The sequence below is a fragment of the Schistocerca nitens genome, chromosome 1 (genome assembly GCF_023898315.1).
Source record: "Schistocerca nitens isolate TAMUIC-IGC-003100 chromosome 1, iqSchNite1.1, whole genome shotgun sequence".
Lineage (NCBI taxonomy): Eukaryota > Metazoa > Arthropoda > Insecta > Orthoptera > Acrididae > Schistocerca > Schistocerca nitens.
Window position 1 is genome coordinate 420191168 of NC_064614.1, and position 22592 is coordinate 420213759.

Consider the following 22592-nt stretch of genomic DNA (forward strand, 5'->3'; position numbering starts at 1 on the left):
GCAACAAACCTATATTTAACGTTCGTTTTCTCTAGAATATAACAGCGATAGGTGCCGAGTTGGAGTCGTGGGAAGGAAAAAATTAATGTTTCGTCTCGTCATTTCAGTTAAAACATCTAGCTACTGCCGAGAAAATCCGATATGTCACAGTTGATTGTGCTTCGATAACAATCCGATTAGGTTCTGAGTTCGAATCCCTGTCCAACACAAACCTTTACCTCACGGCATTTCAAGTAAGTTACTTGTGAAGAAGCAATACTTAACATCTCTCGTAGTTCGTTAACAAGGACAATAGATGCTGGTCAGGAATTCGCGTCCGTTAAAAATGTTAACGTTATATAATTGAAAGTTGATATTTGCTAACTGATACTGTCTAAAATCGAGGTATATCACTCTCTGTATGCCTAGTCAGGAATGACTGTTAGTTTCCGTCAGTCACGAAATCTTAGTCTGCATGACCTGGGTTTGAATCCATATGCGCAACAAGACGGTTCGTCGTGACATTTGAGGTTCATACATATTCTCAACTAGCTGCTCGTGAATAACTTAAATTTTTAATGTCATTTTGTGTTAAATAAGAAGTACGGTATGTTACTTTGAAGAGGAAATCATGAATACGATGAACTTACTACGTGCATTACCTATCTGACGTAATAATGAGAGTGGTAACATTTCAGGTATGTCATTTATAGCAATAAATGTGAGCTTACAAGCCTTAATGACAGTCTTATCTGTGATAAGGTGTTCCCTGATATTTGTAGTATCGTGGTATTACTTTACATCTTGAGTTCTTGCGATACAGAGCAGAGTTTTCTAGTGGTGACTTGCTGGAACCATTTTCATTAGTCAAACGACTGTACCAAGGAGCGATTAGAGGACCTGCTAGACAGCTGCGTTATGCAGGTTGTATACGAATCAGGCGAAATGCAATTCAGGTCGTTCGGATACTTTTGAGCACGACTTAACATCACGTCTACTGATTTTTTTGTCTTAGAATATATTAATAACTTTACAGTGTAATACAGGGTGTACATAAAGTCCGGGAGCATCTTCAATTAATCATTGCACAAGAACCAAACATTGTAGAGATATTATGCATATGTCATTTTGAAGAGAAACCCTGAAAGTTTTTTTTTCATGTATGGTAATTTGCCGATAGTCAGCGCTAGTCACAAACACGGCGAGTTCAGCTACGGAGACTGCTGTTTCATGAAATGGCCTCCCCGATCACCAGATTAGCGTGAGAAATCGATAACCCTATTGACGTCTGCCAGGTTACTCACGGTTCGCATATCGAATGTTTGTAACTGAAGTCGCCGTTTGGACTGCCAGGGAAGGCACAAGGCCAACAGCCAGTCTTGGAAATTTGATCATTGGGTTGCCTATCTGCACGAGCGAACTAATTCGGTGAGTCACTGCGATTTGGACGATTTCTCTACCATGACGTCCCGACCTTGCCGGACTACTGCTCAAGGTTGTGGACAGCTATCTTCAAGATAGTCGTGTTTTGTCCGAATAGACGGAACAACTGCCCGAGGGCATCGCTCAAGTCTCTGCTCTGTCCCCGATTCCATTCGTCTTGTATGTGAATGATCTGTCGTTACTTCTAGAAGTCGCCCCTGCGCAATTCGCGGACGATACGGCGATCCTTACCAGCAACCACGGAGTTGCTGAAATGATACAGCACCTGCAACGTCTGTCAGCTTACACTTACTGAATTATGGACAGCAGCAAACCGCATTTCCTTGAATATGGACAAGACGCAGGCCATTACGTTTGTTCGGCGTCGGCTTGAACTCAGAGACCATCTCACACTGCATGAAATTGCACTCTCTTCGACAAATCAAGTGAAATACCTGAAAGTGACATTGGAGTACAAACTTCTCTTCAAGTACCGTGTTCAGGGAAAATGTAACAATATCGTGCACCTGTTTAATCAATCATACCCACTGCTGTCCATTCAACTTCTGGACGTGAGGACCAAACTACGCCTTTACCGAACAACTATCCTGCCGTGAACCTCATATTGACGCTTCTCCTGGGGTACCACCTGTGACAACAATCTCAAATCGCTGCACAACCTACAAAACCAATGCTTACAGTTAATTCTTGGAGGGCCTAAATGCGCGATGATCAGGGCGTCTCCACTGGGAACTGCACACGGATGCAACAAGGGAAGCAATCGTACCATCCATTCAAAAACAGCCCGCCGCCACAGAAGCTCTAAGGCTCACTACGTGACATCTCCATTATTTGGAGTCTGTCGCCCCTGAAAGGTGGCATCGCATCATTCCCCTGCGCCTTCATCGGAGCACTCCTATTATGCAAGGTCAGTCACTAACTATTGCCACTTAGAATAACGCTGGCCGTTGTGGCCGTGCGGTTCTAGGCGCTTCAGTCTGGAACCGCGTGACCGCTACGGTCGCAGGTTCGAATCCTGCCTCGGGCATGGATGTGTGTGATGTTCTTAGGTAAGTTAGGTTTGATTAGTTTTAAGTTCTAGGCGACTGATGACCTCAGAAGTTAAGTCGCATACTGCTCAGAGCCATTTGAACCATTTTTGAACTTAGAATAACTCCGAATGTATGATAGTAGCTGAATAGTTTGTGGAACAAATGTTGCACGGGAAAACGGGGGACACAATATGACGTTGGTTTTTGTTGCTAAGTGGAGTCGCGTCAGAGATATGAAGGTCAGCTTTGTTTTTTAAATAGGATGCTATTGTTTGGTACTTATTTTCTGGTAGCGGCTATCGAGGCGAATCTAATGATGTATAACAGTAAGGACTGAGTGGTATTCCTTATCACTTCGGCACTTATCGAAGCATATGCTCTGACAATTCTCTCTCGCATATCTCCAAGTGTAGTTGGAACGTCTTTATAAACATTGTCTTTTACGAATCCCCACAAGAAAAAATCCAGAGGCATCAAGTTTGGCGAACGAGCCGGCCACGACACGTTTTCTCCGCGTCCAATCCAACGTTTTGGAACTGTCTCTGCAACTCATTTCTAGTCATCAGCAAAAAATATGCCGCACACCCATCGTGTATTTCACCCAGTAACAGACCTAATGTTTCTTGCAAGAATGTGGTGTACTTCCTACCATTAAGATTTCCATCGATAAAATAGGGGCCTATAATTCTGTCCTCCAGAATCCCACGCCATACATTCACCGACCACGGTTTTTGGTGTGTAACTTGCGGCAGCCAACATGGATTTTCAGTTGCCCAATAATGCATGTTATGCAAATTAACATTTCCATGGTTCGTGAATGTAGACTCGTCAGTAAATAAAATACATTCATATGTGCCATCCCTCTCAATCTGAAGTTGAGCCGCAATCAGAAAATAAGTACCAAACTATAGTATCCCATTCAAAAAAAACAAAAAACAAAAAACAAAGTTGACCTTCGTATCTCTGAAGCGACCCCAGATAGCAACAAAAAACCAACGTCATATTACGGCCCCCACTGTCTCATGCAACTTTTGTCCCACAAAGTATTCAGCTCCTATCATACTTCCGGAGTTATTCTAGGTGGCTACAGTTACTGACTCACCCGGTGTATCAAACTAATGTTAAGTTACAAAAAGTGTTACGTAACGTTATGTGACAGAAACGTAAGGTCAAATGAGACAGTATGTAACGCTGAAAGAAATGTAATAAAGTAAGCCGGCCAGAGTGGACGAGCGGTTCTAGGCGCTACAGTCTGGAACTGCGTGACCGCTACGATCGCAGGTTCGAATCCTGCCTCGGGCATGGATGTGTGTGATGTCCTTAGGTTAGTTAGGTTTAAGTAGTTCTAAGTTCTAGGGGACTGCTGACCTCAGAAGTTAACTCCCATAGTGCTCAGAGCCATTTGAACCATTTAATAAAGTAACCAACACCTTAGGATGGTCTAAGGATCTAGTGCCCAAAATCGTTCCCACGCGGAAATAAAGAGAAAATGCAGCCATGTACTAAAAACGCCTTTCTTGTGAATAATCCTGTATACAGGAAGCAAGATTGGTTTAACATCCTATTGACAGCATGGTCATTAGAAACGGAACACAAACTCGGATTACTATAGGATTGGGAAGAAAATCGGCCGTGCCCTTTTAAAAGGAACTACCGCAGCATTTGCCTGGAGCGCCTTGGAGAAACACAGAAAACCTAAACCGGGATGACCGGAAGAGGATTTGGACCGATGTCCTCCTGAATGCGAATCCAGTGTGATAACCATCCCTAAATCCTCTTATCCTGGCGCCCACAGCCTAGTTTCCCGCCCTGTACGCTGTGGCACCTTAAAAGTGGGAGTTACGGCGTTTTAAATTTGGAGATAGGGAAGGGAGACTAACAAATAATTAGCGCGACCTTTCCCACATGCTCTCCCCAAAAAAGCGAACCTCGAATCCCGGCCTGGATACTACTGGATTAAATACAGCTGTTCGACTACGACGACTGATATGGTTAAATATTGGAGTCGATCGTTGTAGAGCTACACTGTCTGATCAGAAGTATCTGGATACCCCTCTGTAATGCGGATTTGACCGCTAGATGTCAGGAGAGACCAACCTGCCAGTGTAAAAGGAGGCGGGGAGCAGTGGTGTGTTAGGCTGAAGAGCGGCATACTAAGCTGCTGCCAGCCCGCCCCCTTCGAGGGGAATCGAAACTCAATAGAGGAAAAAAAAAGTGCTGTGTTGTCAGTAGAGACGCAGTAACAGCTCAACGCGTCAGCCAGGAAAGCTCATTGACTTCGAACGTGGAGTAGTCATTGAATGTCTCCTGGGTAAAAAATTCATGAGGAACATTTCAATAGTTCCGAAGCTGCCCAAATCGACCGTTGGTGACTCGGTTGTGAAGTGGAAACGATAAGGGAAAAAAAAGAAAAAAAAAACGACGTGAAATCAACGGATCGAATCAGTCGTGAGTTGGAAATTTATTTCTATGGACAGTCCAACTAGCACAATAACTGTGAGTATAGAGTTAAAAAGAATGGGGTGGAATGGTCGAGCAGCTCCTCATAAGAAACACATTTCTGTAGACAATGCTAAGGGACGATTGAAGAGGTGTAAAGGGCGACGCCACTGTACAGCGAATGACTAGAAACGAGTGACTGGGAGTGATGAGTCATGCTATACCCTGTGGAAATTCGCTTAAAGGGTTTGGGATGGCGACTGGCTGTGAACTTTCCTAGCATCATTTGTAGTTCCAAGAGTGAAGTACAGAGGAGGTAGTGTTATGGTATAACAGTATATCTGTGATTTGGTTCTGGCTCCCTTATTGTGCTTAAGACCACAATAAATGCGGAAGGATACGACCACGTTTTACAGCATTATGTCTGCGTGCAGTAGAGGAACAGTTCGAAGAGGTCGATTGTTTGTATCGGGCATGACATGCACCTTGTCATAAGGTAGCACCTGTGAAGCAATGAAGTGCTGAAAAAAACATTCCTGGAGTGGGCTGCCGTGCCCCGAACGCCGAATTGAACCCAATCGAATGTCTTTGGGACGGATTAGGAAGTCAACTTCACTCGAGATACCAGCATACAACCTTCTATGGTTCCGGCTCTTGGGGGATAATAGGGAGCCATTCCTACATAGACATTCAGATACGTCGCTGAGAATGTCTCCCGCAGAGCTGAAGCCGTCACAAAAGCGAAGGTGGACAAACCCGTATTTACGTGTGCTAATAGGTGTCCAAATACCGGATGATCAAAAAGTCAGTATAAATTTGAAAACGTAATAAACCACGGAATAATGTAGATAGAGAGGTAAAAACTGACACACATGCTTGGAATGACATGGGGTTTTATTATAACAAAAAAAAAAAAGTTCGCAAAATGTCCGACAGATGGCGCTGGAAAGCAAAACTGCTACCGTGACGGGTGAGAGGTGCGCCGATATGTTACACAATCGCATCATCCCCCCCCCCCCCCCAGGCTGATAAACACCTGCTGGAACGTACGATGTTTATGTAGGATGGCGCTCCACCCCATATTGCTAGACGCGTGAAAGATCTCTTCCGCGCATCGTTTGGTGATGATCGTGTGCTCAGCCGCCACTTTTGTCATGCTTGGCCTCCCAGGTCCCCAGACCTCAGTCCGTGCGATTATTGGCTTTGGGGTTACCTGAAGTCGCAAGTGTATCGTGATCGACCGACATCTCTAGGGATGCTGAAAGGCAACATCCGACGCCAATGCCTCACCATAACTCCGGACATGCTTTACAGTGCTGTTCACAACATTATTCCTCGACTACAGCTATAGTTGAGGAATGATGGTGGACATATTGAGCATTTCCTGTAAAGAACATCATCTTTGCTTTGTCTTACTTTGTTATGCTAATTATTGCTGTTCTGATCAGATGAAGCGCCATCTGTCGGACATTTTTTGAACGTTTATATTTTTTTTGGTTCTAATAAAACCCCATGTCATTCCAAGCATGTGTGTCAATTTGTACCTCTGTATCTACATTATTCCGTGATTTATTCAAATTTATACTGACTTTTTGGTCACCCGGTACTTTTGATCAGATACGATTAGAGTACGTGGAAAATAGGCTTCAACGTGTTTGCGTTGTTACCTTGATCTCGGCGATGTCGTCCATGATGTCGAGCTGTAGGTTGAACTGCGAGCCGGTGCCTGTGCCGGTGGCCGGGGGCCGTGGCGGGATGCTGGAGGCGGAGTCCCTGCGGCCGGGCAGAACCCGCGGGGGCGGCCCTCCTGCGCCGGGGAAGGCGGCGATGCTCTCGCGGCGGCCGCGCCCGAACAGGATGGAGGGGGGCGGCGCGCGCGAGATGGTCACCACCGAGTGGCGGCGGCCGCCGGGCGCGGGGGCGGCCGTCTGCGACAGCGTCGCCAGGAAGGCCGCCTCCCGCGCCGCCGCCGCCCCCGTGCTCTCCACGCCGTGCTCCGACAGGCGCCGCACCTGCCGGCAACCGCGGCACTCGCTCACCACACCGCTGCAGTCAGTTCGTGGCGAAGGGAGTGGGACAACTGTGAAGCTCCTGGGGTATATGCATTATTCCCCAACATCAAGAAGCGATTGAGGATGAAACACGTCAGTCACAGCCGGGACACAGTTCGTTTCCTAACCAGCCACAGGCCACACCTCACGCATTTGCTACTTGTAAACCACAGGAGGTTGGTTGTTTTGAGGTGACGGCGTCGGGTGCACCGCCGGTCCCGTGAGACGTTTAGCCTACAGTGTGTACTGTACAGGGCGTAGTACTGTCCGTAAGTGATTCTGTCATGTTTTCGCGATGTGTCCCGTACCACGACTTGGTTCCACTCAGGACTTGGTGACAACGTGTTCCCGTCCCTTCTACATCTTCAAGACGCCTATGCTGTGGACACTCTCAGCTTCCCAGACATCAACTGCTGTGTTTACATGGCTGCCTTGTTTGACGAACATTTAGGAAATCTATCGAAACTCTTATGTCCCGCTAAATCACCCGATCTCATACACACATCTGAGACTTTTTGGAACAGAAGATGAAACATAACAATCTACTGTATCTAACCATCAACGAGTGCCTGCAGGTGATACTGCATACCTGGAGAAACTGTTAGACTATCTTTCTCTCCGAGTTGAGACCATTCTCAAGGTATTATCGAGATGTCCCTAAAGATGAGCATTCTTTTTATCCTGTGTGTTTGCTGTTGCTGTTTTTGTGCTCTTCAGTCCGAAGGCTGACCTAATGCAGCTCTCCACGCTACTCTATCCTTTGCAACGCTCTTTCTCTCCGAATAACTACTGCAACCTACACACTTCCCAATCTCTTCACCCTATCCGTCTCCTTCTACTATTTTTACCCCCCCAAACTTCCCTCCAGTACTGAATTGGTGATCCCTTGAATCTCAGAATGTGTCTTATCAACCGATCCCTTTTTTTAGTCATCAAGCGAGGTGGCGCAGTGGACTTGCATTCGGGAGGACGGAGGGTCAAACCCGTCTCCGGCCATCTTGATTTAGGTTTTCCGTGATTTCGGGGGACTAATGACCACAGATGTTAATTCCCATAGTGCTCAGAGCCATTTGAACCATTTTTCCGGTGATTTCGCTAAATCGTTTCAGGCAAATGCCGGGATGGTTCTTTTGAAAGGGCACTGCCTATTTCCTTCCCACTCCTTCCCTAATCCGAGCTTGTGCTCCGTCTCTAATGACCTCGTTGTCGACGGGACGTTAAACACTACTCTCCTCCTCCTCCTCTTTCTTTTAGTCAAGTTGTGTCACAAATTTCATCCCTCCACAATTCCATTAAGTAACCCCTGATTATTTGCGTGATCTACCCATCTAATCTTCAGCATTCATCTGTAGCCCCACATTTCCAAAGCTTCTACTCTCTTCTTGTCTAAACTGTTTCTCGTCCATGTCCCACTTCCGTTCGTCGCTACACCCCAGACAAATACTTTCAGAAAAAACTTTCTGACACTTAATTCTGTATCCGATGTTAAAAAAATAGAAAAATTCATCTACTACTTCAAGTGTCTCGTTTTCTAATCTATTTCCTTCAGCATCGATTGATTTAATTCGACTACAGTCCATTACCCTCGTTTTCCTTTTGTTGATCTTCAACTTATATTTTTCTTTCAAGACACTGTCCATTCCTTTCAGCTGATCTTTCAAGTCCTTTGCTGTTTCTGACAATTACAGTGTAATCCACAAACCCCCAATTTTTTATTTTTTCTCGCTGAACTTTAATTCCTACTCAAAATCTTTCTTTGCCTTCCTTTGCCGCTTGCTCAACTTACGAACTGAATAACACCAGGGATAGGTTACAACTCTGTCTCACTTTTTTCTCAACCACTGCTTCTCTTTCATATCCCTTGCCTCTTATAATCATGAACGTAGGTTTGTCTGTCTTGTAAGACAAATCGTAGGGTCAGTACTGCCTCGCGTGTTTCTTCATTTCTCCGGAATCCAAACGGATCGTCCCCGAGGTCTGCTTCTTCAAAATGTTCAAAATGTGTGTGAAATCTTATGGGACTTAACTGCTAAGGTCATCAGTCCCTAAGCTTACACACTACTTAACCTAAATTATCCTAAGGACAAACACACACACCCATGCCCGAGGGAGGACTCGAAACTCCTCCGTGACCAGCCGCGCAGTCCATGACTGCAGCGCGTGAGACCGCTCGGCTAATCCCGCTCGGCGGTATGCTTCTGCAAGTTTTCCATTCTTCTGTAAATAATTCATGTTAGTATTTTGCACCCATGGTTTATTAAACTATTCGTAATATTCACACCTTTTCGCAACTGCTTTTCTTTGGAATTGGAATTATTGCATTTTTCTTCAAGTCTGAGGGTATTTCGCCTGTTTCCTACATCTTGCACACCATGTGGAATAGTTTTTTCATGCATGGCTCTCCCAAGGCTATCAGTAGTTTTGTGTTTACTATCTTACGAAAAACTAGTGGGGTACCACTCGCATCGCCGCAGTACTTGGCGGTAGAAAACCCGTAAATACGTTTCTTCTGAAGAGGGCTCAAGGGACAAAAATGCCCTCTCTGGGAACTTACAAGGAAAGAGGGACCCGAGAGTTTCTAAAAAAGGAAGTGAATGGGCAGTTCATTGAGGGAGGAATCTGGATTCATCAGATTACATCGCCTATGCAGCTCAGATACCAGCAACTTCCGTTACCACCTACTATCAACAGCCTGTGGGCAGTGCAAGTCGCTGCATGATGACCGTAGCTGGACACTAAAGTTCCCTTCTTGCTTACAGGTAGTTCTCGTAAACAGTACTTAAGATCGCAACCTCACCGAATTTCCAGTATTTACATAGTTGGTATGACGCTGCTCCTGATTTAAGTGGTCTTTTTAGGTGTATCAGGAGCGTACATTTATCAGCCTGACCACTATCTACATGATGGTCAGGTCCTGCAGAAAGTGTCATCACATTTGTCACTATGCTGTTCATTTTTGGAACACAACCTACGACCATCTTAAAGACAGAAGTGATGACACTTTCTGCAAAACCTGACCATCATTTTGCAGGACAATGCTCAAGCACGTACAGTGCAAGCTGTTACTGATTTGTCTGACTGATGAGGCTGCTAAGTGCTTTACCACCTACTGCACTCCCCTGACTTAAGCCCTCGTAAGTTCAACTCGATTTCTAACTGAAGGAAACACTTCACGGAATTCGCTTCAGAACTGCTACAAAGTCGTCGGGCAATAGATCGCGCCGCTCGAACTGTCAACACAACTGGCACTGCTAAGAGTATCCTACGACTTCCACATCGCTGGCAACGCGTTATACACAATGCTGGTGACTACTTTGAAGGTCAGTAAAACTTTGAAACACGTATCTATTTTGTACGAGCTGTAAATAAATAGTTGCCACCATAAGTTCCAACCCTCGTATATACAAGGTGATTCGGTGATGATGTTACAAACTTTCAAGGATGATGGAGAGGGATAAATGTATCAATTTGAGATAAGGGTCCCTGGTTCGGAAACGAAAGAGTCTATAGTTATAAGTGAAAACCGATCTGATACCTCTGGCAGTGGAATACATATGTACTGGTACCGTTACTGCTAAGCTTGTCGGAGAGGCAGCATTGAGAGGTGGTAGTATGGACCAAAACAAAAGGAAAAAAAGTCAAGTAAAAATGGGCTCTAAAATGCATACATTAACAGCTATTAGCACTTGTTGAGGAGAAGAGATTTGTTTCACACTACCGCAGATGAACAAGTGCTCACATCTTCCAGGTATGCATTTTAGTACTACCAAGTCGTAAAGTTACATACCCTAAAATCTGAGCAACAACAGTGCCGGTACGTGTGTTCCACTGTCAAAGGTGTCAGAACGTTTTTCGCTTTTAACTTTCGACTCGTTCGTTTCCGAACCAGGGGCCATTACCTCAAATTGATATATTTATCATTCTTCATTGTCCTTGATCATTTGTAAAATTATCTCTGCCTCGTGATGACTGGGTGTTGTGTGATGTCCTTAGGTTAGTTAGGTTTAAGTAGTTCTAAGTTCTAGGGGACTGATGACCATAGATGTTAAGTCCCATAGTGCTCAGAGCCATTTTTGTATGTAAAATTATCATCGAATCATCCTCTATATACATAAATTTACAGGCGCCAGCGCCTGGAACTTTGACGCTGTGTAATGTCGTCGTTAAATGACGTTTTCTGACATGGGTTACTATTCGAAATATGCACTCACTCCCCTCTACAAGTCATAGAAGTTTGTAACGGGGTTTTCCGAACACCCTGTATATGTAATTTTAGGTGCTTCGGTCCGTTAGGAAGATTAATACCTGTCAAAAACGTTACGGAGAGAGAGAGAGAGAGAGAGAGAGAATTCAGGGGCGATAGTGAGCTGTGTCGGTGGTGAGTAGCACCAGAGCTGAGTACTACGACTGAAACGGGCTGTCGTCATTTGTGGCAGAGAACTTTAGGGCCGATCTCCTAAACAGTTTAATTTTGCTAGTGTAAAAAATAAAGGGACAGACTGCACGTCAGGGTTGTTATTCGGGAAGTCGTCAACTGTTGCTTGTGGAAATCTATGTTTTAAATATTAAATTCATCTGGCCTTATCATGTTCCGCTTTCGAACCAGTGAAAGTTTATTTATGGTTTATTCTGACAGATTAGTGGTCAACGAGACAACGGAGCGTCTTCTCCAGAGATGTTGTAGTATTCATCTCAGGTACGAAGCTGTAAAATGCTCATCTCTGCAATCACACTGTCAATTGTCTCCCGACTTTTCATGGTTGCTGCGCACCAGTACAAACTCCTATAAACAAATATTATGAAAGTGTGTTACATGAATTAAGGTCAGTTTTAGATTTACCTTTCCACAATTCTCCCCTAGTAACACATCAAATTACAGTTGTGCCGTTAAGGGCTATTTCAGTGTCAGAATTTTGCGTAGTTGTCACATTACAAAGGGCGTTGACGTATAAGTTATGCTGAGGGTACTAATTCTCTTTACTTGGTTAATTCGTGGTAATACCAAAGCCATAATGTAACTAACGATATTTTGAAGACAATGGGGATAAAGATTGAACAACTTTGCTCCACTGATACTGTAACTCACGTTATTAACGATAATATTCGGGAATTAATTCGTGATAATGCCATAACTAAAATCCAACTGAGATATTTTGATGACATTGTGAGTAAGGACTGAGTAATTTTGCTTCACTGATACTGCGTCATTTCGAACCAGGTCATCACTCATTCCTTGGTGCTGACATTAACTTCAATCTAATCATGGAGCCGCGGGGGATTAGCCGAGCGGTCTAAGGAGCTGCAGTCCTGGACTGTGCGGCTCGTCCCGGCAGAGGTTCGAGTCTTCCCTGTGCCATGGGTGTGTGTGTTTGTCCTTAGGATAATTTAGGTTAAGTAGTGTGTAAGCTTAGGGTCTGATGACCTTAGCAGTTAAGTCCCATAAGATTTCACACACATTTGAACATTTGGAAATTCTAATCATGGTTCATTTACTTGTTGTTGATTACACTGCTGAAAAATTAAAGTTTCCTGTCAAGGACAAGCTGTAAGTCGCTAAGAGTAATAAACCAATATGCATCAAATTTATTAGCATTGTGAAAAACGTTTTCGTTTAACGAAGTTGCACCGCCTATCCACATGTCCGCCTTCATTAGCCATTAGTAAACCAGAGTTATTTGATTGGCGACTCCATGGAGTGCTGTGTGCACAACGACCATATATGTTAAATTAAAAGGAAGGTCAGCGTTGGTCGTAATAGCATAATCGATTGTCGATCACATAGGGATCATCTTCGATGCTGTACACATTAAACTCACTGGTATCAAGTTATCAATAACCAAAACTGAGAAGCCATCACAATTTATTGCTATATAAGCAATATTTGTGTTTTATTTCATCTGAATATGTGTCCCACTTATACGTATTTAATTTGTGTGTGGCTGAAGTGTGCCTGAGAGTCGTATCTCAGTCACTCTTTCTTAGAGACGGACGCTATCTTTTAGAAAATGTCAGATATAAATTAGTCCAGGATAGAAACAGTCTGCTTAGGGTTGGATCAAATGGACAGGCACGTGCTGCTTTAATCGTAGCGGTTTACTAGGAGTTGTGGTGAATGTTTTGCTACAGAACCATTATAGGTTATGCACAGTGATGAGCTTTCAGATATTACAAACTAGCTGAAAAGGCGGGGCACAGTATCAGCTGCATATTCAGTTGTAGGACACTGTGGAAATCAATATACAGCGAGTAGCTAAATGATAGTCCCTTGAACTTTTCATAAAACGGTCTAAACCGATCAGCAGTGGTGAACCGGATTCAGTCAAAGTAAAGAAGAGGAATTAGGATCGTATTAGTACATTATTGAGCAAACTGGTTGGAGATGCTGTATTCCTTGAACGAAATTCCGTTTCCGCAATTCATCCTTTCTCCAAGCGCATTTTGAGCAATGGCTGGCACTGGACACGAGCGAACTCCTCGCCAGTCGAACCATTTCTCTGGCCTCCACGTCTCCAAGAGACGACATCGATCGCTTCTGACAGCAAGCAGCAAGTGCCCTCGGATGTCTGAAGCGGCATCGGCGGTAGGGCCCGGGTGACAACAAGCCGCCCTCCGAGTACCGGAATTGTTACAGATGGTCCTGCGGCATGCCACGGCCGCACTGAATAAAGGATGTCACAATGAAACCTGCATCGGGTATCGCGTGACGGACCCGAGCGGTCGATAGCAGGGCTGGTCTGGGCTGGGCCAGGCCAAACTGGTGTGCGGTTGGGGGAAGCCGCAGGCACAGCACGGCACGGCTGGCTGGCTGCAGCCACAGGTGGCCGCTGCCGCTCAGCAGGGCCGTCCCATTCACGGCGAGGCGGCCACGCGGCCAGCGCCGAGACGGCGCGTTAATTACACGTGTCACCACATGAACGCCAAAATAGGACTGATACTTGGCCTTCGCTTTATCCATTTAAGATCTCTGCAGCCGACTGCACAGGGTGGTCCATAGATAGTGACCGGGCCAAATATCTCACGAAATAAGCATCAAACGAAAAAAACTACAAAGAACGAAACTCGTCTAGTTTGAAGGGGGAAACCACATAGCGCTATGGTTGGCCCGCTAGAAGGCGCTGCCATACGTCAATAGGAACCCCCATTTAGTGTTACATATTCGAGTAGTACGTAAAGAAATATGAATGTCGTAGTTGGACCACTTTTATCGCTTTGTGATAGACGGTGCTATAATAGTCGCAAACGTATAAATACGTCGTATCACGCAACATCCCCCTAGTGCGGATGGTATTTGCATCGTGATACATTACCCGTGTTAAAATGGACCGTTTACCAATTGCGGAAAAGGTCGATATCGTGTCGATGTATGGCTATTGTGATCCAAATGCCCAACGGGCGTGTGCTATGTATACTGCTCGGTATCCTGGACGACATCATCCAAGTGTCGGGACCGTTCGCCGGATAGTTACGTTATTTAAGGAAACAGGAAGTGTTCAGCCACGTGTCAAACGTCAAGCACGACCTGCAACAAATGATGATGCCCAAGTAGGTGTTTTAACTGCTGTCGCGGCTAATCCGCACATCAGTAGCAGACGAATTGCGCCAGAATCGGGAATCTCAAAAACGTCGATGTTGAGAATGCTACATCAATGTCGACTGCATGGGTACCATATTTCTATGCACCCGGGATTGCATGGCGACGACTTTGAACGTCGTGTACAGTTCTGCCACTGGGCACGAGAGAAATTACGGGACGATGACAGATTTTTTGCACGCGTTCTATTTAGCGACGAAGCGTCATTCACCAACAGCAGTAACGTAAACCGGCATTATATTCATTATTGGGCTACGGAAAATCCACGATGGCTACGACAAGTGGAACATCAGCAACCTTGGCGGGTTAATGTATGGTGCGGCACTATGGAAGGAAGGATAATTGGGCCCCATTTTATCGATGGCAATCTAAATGGTGCGGTGTATGCTGATTGCCTACGTAATGTTCTACCGATGTTACTAAAAGATGTTTCACTGCATGACAGAATGGCGATATACTTCCAACATGATGGATGTCCGGTACCTAGCTCGCGTGCGGTTGAAGCGCTATTGAATAGCATATTTCATAACAGGTGGATTGGCCCACACGTTCACCGGATCTGACGTCCACGGATTTCTTTCTGTGGGGAAAGTTGAACGATATTTGCTATCGTGATCCACCGACAACGCCTGACAACATGCGTCAGCGCATTGTCAATTCATGTGCGAACGTTACGGAAGGCGAACTACTCGCTGTTGAGAGGAATGTCGTTACACGTATTGCCAAATGCATTGAGGTTGACGGACATCGTTTTGATGTGGTATTTACAGGTAATCACGCTGTAACAGCATGCGTTCTCAGAAATGATAAGTTCACAAAGGTACATGTATCACATTGGAACAAGCGAAACAAAATGTTCAAACGTACCTACGTTCTGTATTTTAATTTAAAAAACCTACCTGTTACCAACTGTTCGTCTAAAATTGTGAGCCATATGTTTGTGACTATTACAGCGCCATCTATCACAAACCGAAAAAAGTGGTTCAACTAAAACATTAATATTTCTTTACGTACTACACGAATATGTAATAAAAAATGGGGGTTCCTATTTTAGAAAAACGCACTTGATATCTTTTTGACCTATGGCAGCGACATCTAGCGGGCCAACCATAGCGCCATCTGGTTTCCCTCTTCAAGCTAGACAAGTTTCGTTCTTTGTAGTTTTTTCGTTTGACGCTTATTTCATGAGATATTTGGCCCTGTCACTATCAATGGACCACCCTGTATATGTACTCGTATGTTGAATTTCGTGTTGTTTGCCGTTAACGGCAGTGTTTGGACGCCCGTGTTATCTGTTTCGTATTGACCACTGGTGCACAACTTACTGAACAGTCGTTACCTGTGTGAATAAGGTTGCCTGTTTTGTACGCACTTGAGGTACTGGCACCTAAGTGCGTGTCTGTGCACTCCGCAATAACCACACGTTCGATTTTCTGGCACTTCTTTCTGACTTTTGCTATTAAGTGTAATCCACGTATAGAGTGGCATTCTTTGTAAAATTTAGAGATTGTTGTAGACAGTGATTGCAAGAGGTTTAATTTGCCGGGAAAGAGTAATTGTATTTCTATTTTGAAATTTTTCTAATGTTTTAAGGATTGTGTTACTCTGGATTCTTCCCAGTTACTGTGTGGTTTTATGTTGTTCTTTCAGTGGTATAATCAGCGGTGCGCGTCGTCCGTTGTAGCTGGTCGTTTCACTGGGGGACGACGCCTGACGGCGGCCAGTTTGAGTTGTAACCGATAGAGCAGTCGCTGTGTTTATCAGTCGACTCCAGTTCTTAGGCGAATTTAAGTTGAGTATTTTATTATTTGTACCTGGTGACGTCTGTCCTTCTCCACCGTTCCTTTCAATGTTCAAATGGTTCAAATGGCTCTGAGCACTATGGGACTCAACATCTTAGGTCATAAGTCCCCTAGAACTTAGAACTACTTAAACCTAACTAACCTAAGGACATCACACACACCCATGCCCGAGGCAGGATTCGAACCTGCGACCGTAGCACTCCCGCGGCCTTTCAATGTTCATTCAGACTCGATCTGAGTTGTAGTTTTCGCGCACCTCTGATGTGCCATTGCTTGTCACTGAAATTTTGTAATACCTGAAAGATGCCTTCATTGTACTGCATTTTTAATGTCTTATTCTGAAAGAGAAATTTCGAGTTTTTTCTGCTGTTATACATTAAAAGGTGTTATGCTTCTGTGGAAGTTCTTCTCAGAAAACAATTTATTCTTTGTATTGTTCATAACATGTAAGCTTTCACGGCCGGCGTCTTCATTAATTAAAACTTCAGGGCTAAATTGCCGTGGTCCATATGTAAAATGAGAAATGGTGGTACATTGGTAACCGGTGTAACCGGCAGAATGTTGAATGCAAGCATGAAAACATGCATGCTTTGTATCGTATAGTTGCTGGATGTCAGTTTGTGGGATGGAGTTTGATGTCTGCTGCATTTGGTCGGTCAATACAGGGGCGGTTAATGCTATTTGTGGATAACACTTGAGTTTGTATTGTTCTTAATATGTATGTAAAGAGAGTTTTAAAATTATTTATTGTTTGGGTTGGGCTTTGACATCCGTAGATATTTTGATTGTTTAGCAATGTTTCAAATTCTAGGGCAAAAAATGTTCAAATGTGTGTGAAATCTTATGGGACTCATCAGTCCCTAAGCTTACACACTACTTAACCTAAATTATCCTAAGGACAAACACACATACTCGAACCTCCGCCGGAACCAGCCGCACAGTCTTCTAGGGCAAATATGTATATTATTCTGGGGTAACAGCAGTCTGCTGTTGTCATATAATTGTTACATAGAATCTGTTGGAAATTACAAGGCAGAGTTTGTGTTTGATTGGTAATTATTGCCTTGCGTTTATTGAGTTGAAGTATCCTTGAGCGTGTGTCCCTTGTCTCAAGAACAGTCAGTTAAGGACCTAAGTGTAATAAATCGAGGAGCAGCAGTTAATAAGAATGGAAAAATGTTACGCGACTGTGAAGTTGAACCCTTTGCACTCCGTAACGCAGACACACGGCTTCTATGTACACTCTGCTAGCACACCACGGAGAACTGCGCGAGCCTCTCTGTGGAAACAGTGAGGCAACTGACCAGCAATTAGGGTATACATTACAACAAAAAGTGCGCTTTCACTGACGGAAAATATGTAATACTAAAAAATAATTATTGTAGAGTAATGAAATTTCGGGAACACATTTGTCTGGGTAACATATCTAAGTTATTAATGTAATCGCGAGGAAACCATCGCAAATGAGAAATGCTGGTACATTGGTAATCGGTGTAACCGGCAGAATGTAAATGCAAGCATGGAAACGTGCATGCTTTGTATGGTATAGTTGCTGGATATCAGTTTGTGGGATGGAGTTCGATGTCTGCTGCACTTGGTCGGTCAATACAGGGGCGGTTAATGCTATTTGTGGACAACACTTGAGTTCTCGTCCAGTGATGTCCCATATTTGCTCGACTGGAGATCGGGCACGCCAAGGCAATATGTCGACACTTTGCAGAGTATGTTGAGTTACAACAGCCGTATGTGGGTGAGCGTTAAACTGTTGGAAAACACCCACAGGAATGCTGTTCATGAACGGCATCTCAACAGGTTGAATCAACAGAGTGACGTTGTAAGTAGGCTGTTTAGGTTTGTATGTTGGTAACGCCACGTAGCGCTCTGTATGAAAATCACTGACTGTGCTGTGTGCAGTCTGTGGCTGGTTTGCATTGTTGGAATATTTGCTAATGTAGTGTTGGGCAGTTGGATGTGAACAGCGCGTAGCGTTGCGCAGTTGGAGGTGAGCCGCCAGCAGTAGTGGATGTGGGGAGAGAGATGGCAGAATTTTGAGAGCGGACGATCTGGACGTATGTCCATCAGAAAGAGTAAATAATACTGGATATCATGAACTGATAAATATATAAGATGACTTTTGAACATTATTAAGGTAAATACATTGTTTGTTCTCTATCAAAATCAATGCCGACCAGTAGTTAGTGCCTTCAGTAGTTAGAATCTTTTATTTAGCTGACAGTATTGGCGCTCGCTGTATTGCAGTAGTTAGAGTAACGAAGATCTTTGTGAGGTAAGTGATTCGTGAAAGGTGTAGGTTATTGTTAGACAGGGCCATTCTTTTGTAGGGATCATTGAAAGTCAGATTGCGTTGCGCTAAAAATACTGTGTGTCAGTTTATTGATGATCAGAATAAGTAAAGAGAGAAATGTCTGAGCACGTTCAGTTTTGCTCAGCAGTTTGAAAATAAAATGACGTAAGAGGTTTATCAGCACAGTAATTCATTAATTTTTCTAAGGGGATGTTTGAACGTACAAATTTGCAGTCAGGGTACGTGGAAAAACCGAGAGAGAGCTCCTGCTGTCATACAAAACGCACCCCAGACCGAACTCCAGGTGTAGGACCAGTGTGTCTAACACGCAGACAGATCGGTTGTAGCCCGTCAGCTGCCCTCTTTCTAACCAACACAAGGCCATCACTGGCAGAGCAGAGGCAGTACAGTCTTTCATTAGAAAACACAAGAGACCTCCATCCTGCCCTCCAATTGGCTCTCGCTTGACACCAGTGAAATCGCAAATGGCGGTGTTTTGGTGGTCAGTGGAATACGCGCTACAGGACGTCTGGCTCGGGGCTGTCCTCGAAGTAACCAATTTGTAACAATTCGATGAGTCACTGTGGTGCCGACTGCTCCTCAGATTGCTGCTGCAGATGCAGTACGATGCGCCAGAGCCATACGCCAAATATGATGGTCTTCCCTCTGGTACTACCACGTGGCCGTTCGGAGCCCAATCTTCTTGCGACCGTACATTCTCGTGACCTCTGCCGCCAACAATCATGTGCAGTGGCTACATCCTTGCCACGTCTTCCTGCAGTATCGCAGAAGGAACGCCCAGCTTCTCGTAGCCCTATTACACGACCTTGTTCAAACTCAGTGAGGTGCTGATAACGGCATTTGGTCGCCTTAAATGGATTCTTAACTAACATCAACTCACCATGTCCAATCTCAGAGCTAACTAAGGATCACGACAGTTACAGCGTATAATTAAAGCAAACCTGATTTGCATCCTCATAGTGGTGCTTTCATCGCTTTTTTATGCTGAGAGCGAAGGAGGGAGTGACAGTGAGAAAGATACGAAAAAGTAATAAATATTGGACCCTGATGATGATGTTTGGTTTGTGGGGCGGTCAACGGCGCGGTCACCAGCGCCCGTACAAAGTCCCAATTTTTACACAGTTCAATCTAGCCACTGTCACGAATGATGATGACGATGATCAAATGATGAGGACAACACAAACACCCAGTCCTTGGGCAGAGAAAATCCCCAAGCCGGCCGGGAATCGAACCCGGGACATCGTGACGCAGAGGCAGCAACGCTACCCGCTAGACCACGAGCTGCGGACGAACAGTGGACGACAATACACAGTGGTTGTGATAAAGAAAGAGAGCAGGAGATAGCGGTAGTGTAAGAGAGGGACATAGTGGCAGTGGAACCTAGTTGACAGTAACAGAGCAGCGTTAGGAAAAGAGTGAAGGAGAGGAATAAAGAGAAGGAGAAAGTGGCTGAGAGCCAATGATAATGAGAGACGTAGTCTATGACAATGACAACGAAGAAGAGAGAGATAGTGACAGTAAAAAGAGACGGCAACCATGGGATAGTACCAGTAAGATACAGCAAGAAAGAGACAGTTACAATGAGATGTAGTAGGACAGAACGAAGGAGACTGTGGCTGTGAGACAGGAAACAATGACAGATAGAGAGACACAAAGAAATAATGGCTATGACTAAGGCTGAATGAGTGAACGAGAAAGGGTAAGTTGGAGTATGCGTATGAGTGACTACAGCGACTGACTAGTGGGCATAAGCGAGTTACAGTTAGGGGATATTGTGGGAATAAGAGATGAGTTTCCTGGATGAAATTTTCACTCTCCCGCGGAGTGTGCGCTGATGTGAAACTTCGTGGCGGTTTAAAACCGCGTGCCGGACCGAGACTCGAAGTCGGGACCATCTTTAGGCCATGCACTGACATCCCATGAAACACTATGTGTTTCAAAATGATTCATCCGATTTCACAAGACTGTACGAACTAGTGGAAAAATTCTCGTAGCGGAGCAGAAAGAAGGTGGATATGCTCCTGTTTATAAGACTTTGATTCAAAAGTTGGGTACCAGCTGCCTAATCCTGCCCTTCTCAGCGCCTTTAAAATTTTTTCCAAACTCATCGTCATGCGAACATATTCGCGCATTTTTCAACATGCAGCGCATCTCTTGAAACTTCCTGGCAGATTAAAACTGTGTGCCGGACCGAGACTCGAACTCGGGGCCTTTGCCTTTCGCGGGGATGTACTCTACCATATGATCTACCCAAGCACGACTCACAACCCGTACTCACAGCTCAGATTCCGCCAGTACCTCGTCTCCTAGCTTCCAAACTTCACAGAAGCTCTCTTGCAGACCTTGCAGATCTAGCACTCCTGGAAGAAAGGATATTGCAACGTTTGCAGGAGAGCTTCTGTGAACTGGCGGAACTGGAGCTGTGAGGACGGGTTGTGAGTTGTGCTTGGGTAGACCAGATGGTAGAGCATTGGCCCCGAAAGGCAAAGGCCCCGAGTTCGAGTGTCGGCCCGGCACACAGTTTTAATCTGCCAGGAAGTTTCAAGAGATGCGCTGCATGTTGAAAAACACGCGAATATGTTCGCATGCGGAAGAGTTTGGAAAAATTTGAAAGGTGCTGAGGAGGGTAGGATTAGGCAGCTGGTACCACACTTTAGAATCAAAGTCCTACACTACTGGCCATTAAAATTACTACACCACGAAGATTACGTGCTACAGACGCGAAATTTAACCGGCAGGAAGACGATGCTGTGATATGCAAATGATTAGCTTTTCAAAGCGTTCACACCTACAACGCGCTGACATGAGGAAAGTTTCCAACCGATTTCTCATACACAAACAGCAGTTGACCGGCGTTGCCTGGTGAAACGTTGTTGTGATGCCTCCTGTAAGGAGGAGAAATGCGTACCATCACGTTTCCGACTTTGATAAAGGTCGGATTGTAGATATCGCGATTGCGGTTTATCGTATCGCGACACTGCTTCTCGCGCTGGTCGAGATCGAATGACTGTTAACATAATATGGAATCGGTGGGTTCAGGAGGGTAATACGGAACGCCGTGCTCCCAACGGTCTAGTATCACTAGGAGACGAGATGACAGGCATCTTATCTGCATGGCTGTAACGGATCGTGCAGCCACGTCTCGATTCCTGAATCAACACATGGGGACGTTTGCAACACAACAATTATCTGCACCAACAGATGGACGACGTTTGCAGCAGCATGAACTATCAGCTCGGAGACCAATGCTGCGGTTACCCTTGACGCTGCGTCACAGACAGGAGTGCCTGCGATGGTGTACTCAACGACGAACCTGGGTGCACGAATGGCAAAACGTAATTTTTTCGGATGAATCCAGGTTCTGTTTACAGCATCATGATGGTCGCATCCATGTTTGGCGACATCGCGGTGAACGCACATTGGAAGCGTGTGTTCATCATCGCCATACTGGCGTATCACCCGGCGTGATGGCATGGGGTGCCATTGGTTACACGTCTCGGTCACCTCTTGTTCGCACTGACGGCACTTTGGACAGTGGACGTTACATTTCAGATGTGTTACGACCCGTGGCTTTACCCTTCATTCGATCCCTGCGAAACCCTACATTTCAGGAGGATAATGCACGACCGCATGTTGCAGGTCCTGTACGGGCCTTTCTGGACACAGAAAATATTCCACTGCTGCCCTGGCTAGCACATTCTCCAGATCTCCCACCAATTGAAAACGTCTGGTCAATGGTGGCCGAGCAACTGGCTCATCACAATACGCCAGTCACTACTCTTGATAAACTGTGATATAGTGTTGAAGCTGCATGGGCAGCTGTACCTGTACACGCCATCCAAGCTCTGTTTCACTCAACGCCCAGGCGTATAAACGCCGTTATTACGGCCTGAGGTGGTCGTTCTGAGTACTGATTTCTCAGGATCTATG

At 45.0% G+C, this 22592-nt stretch overlaps 1 protein-coding gene across 1 annotated transcript in view; it reads right to left on the bottom strand.

Annotated features, from left to right (window-relative positions):
• LOC126251304 (uncharacterized) overlaps window positions 1-22592 on the bottom strand; it is a 79092-nt gene that overhangs the window by 35507 nt on the left and 20993 nt on the right. Inside the window, exon 2 of the mRNA XM_049951670.1 lies at window positions 6560-6904. Within this exon, the coding sequence (XP_049807627.1) occupies window positions 6560-6904 (345 nt within the window). The remainder of the gene's footprint in view (window positions 1-6559; window positions 6905-22592) is intronic.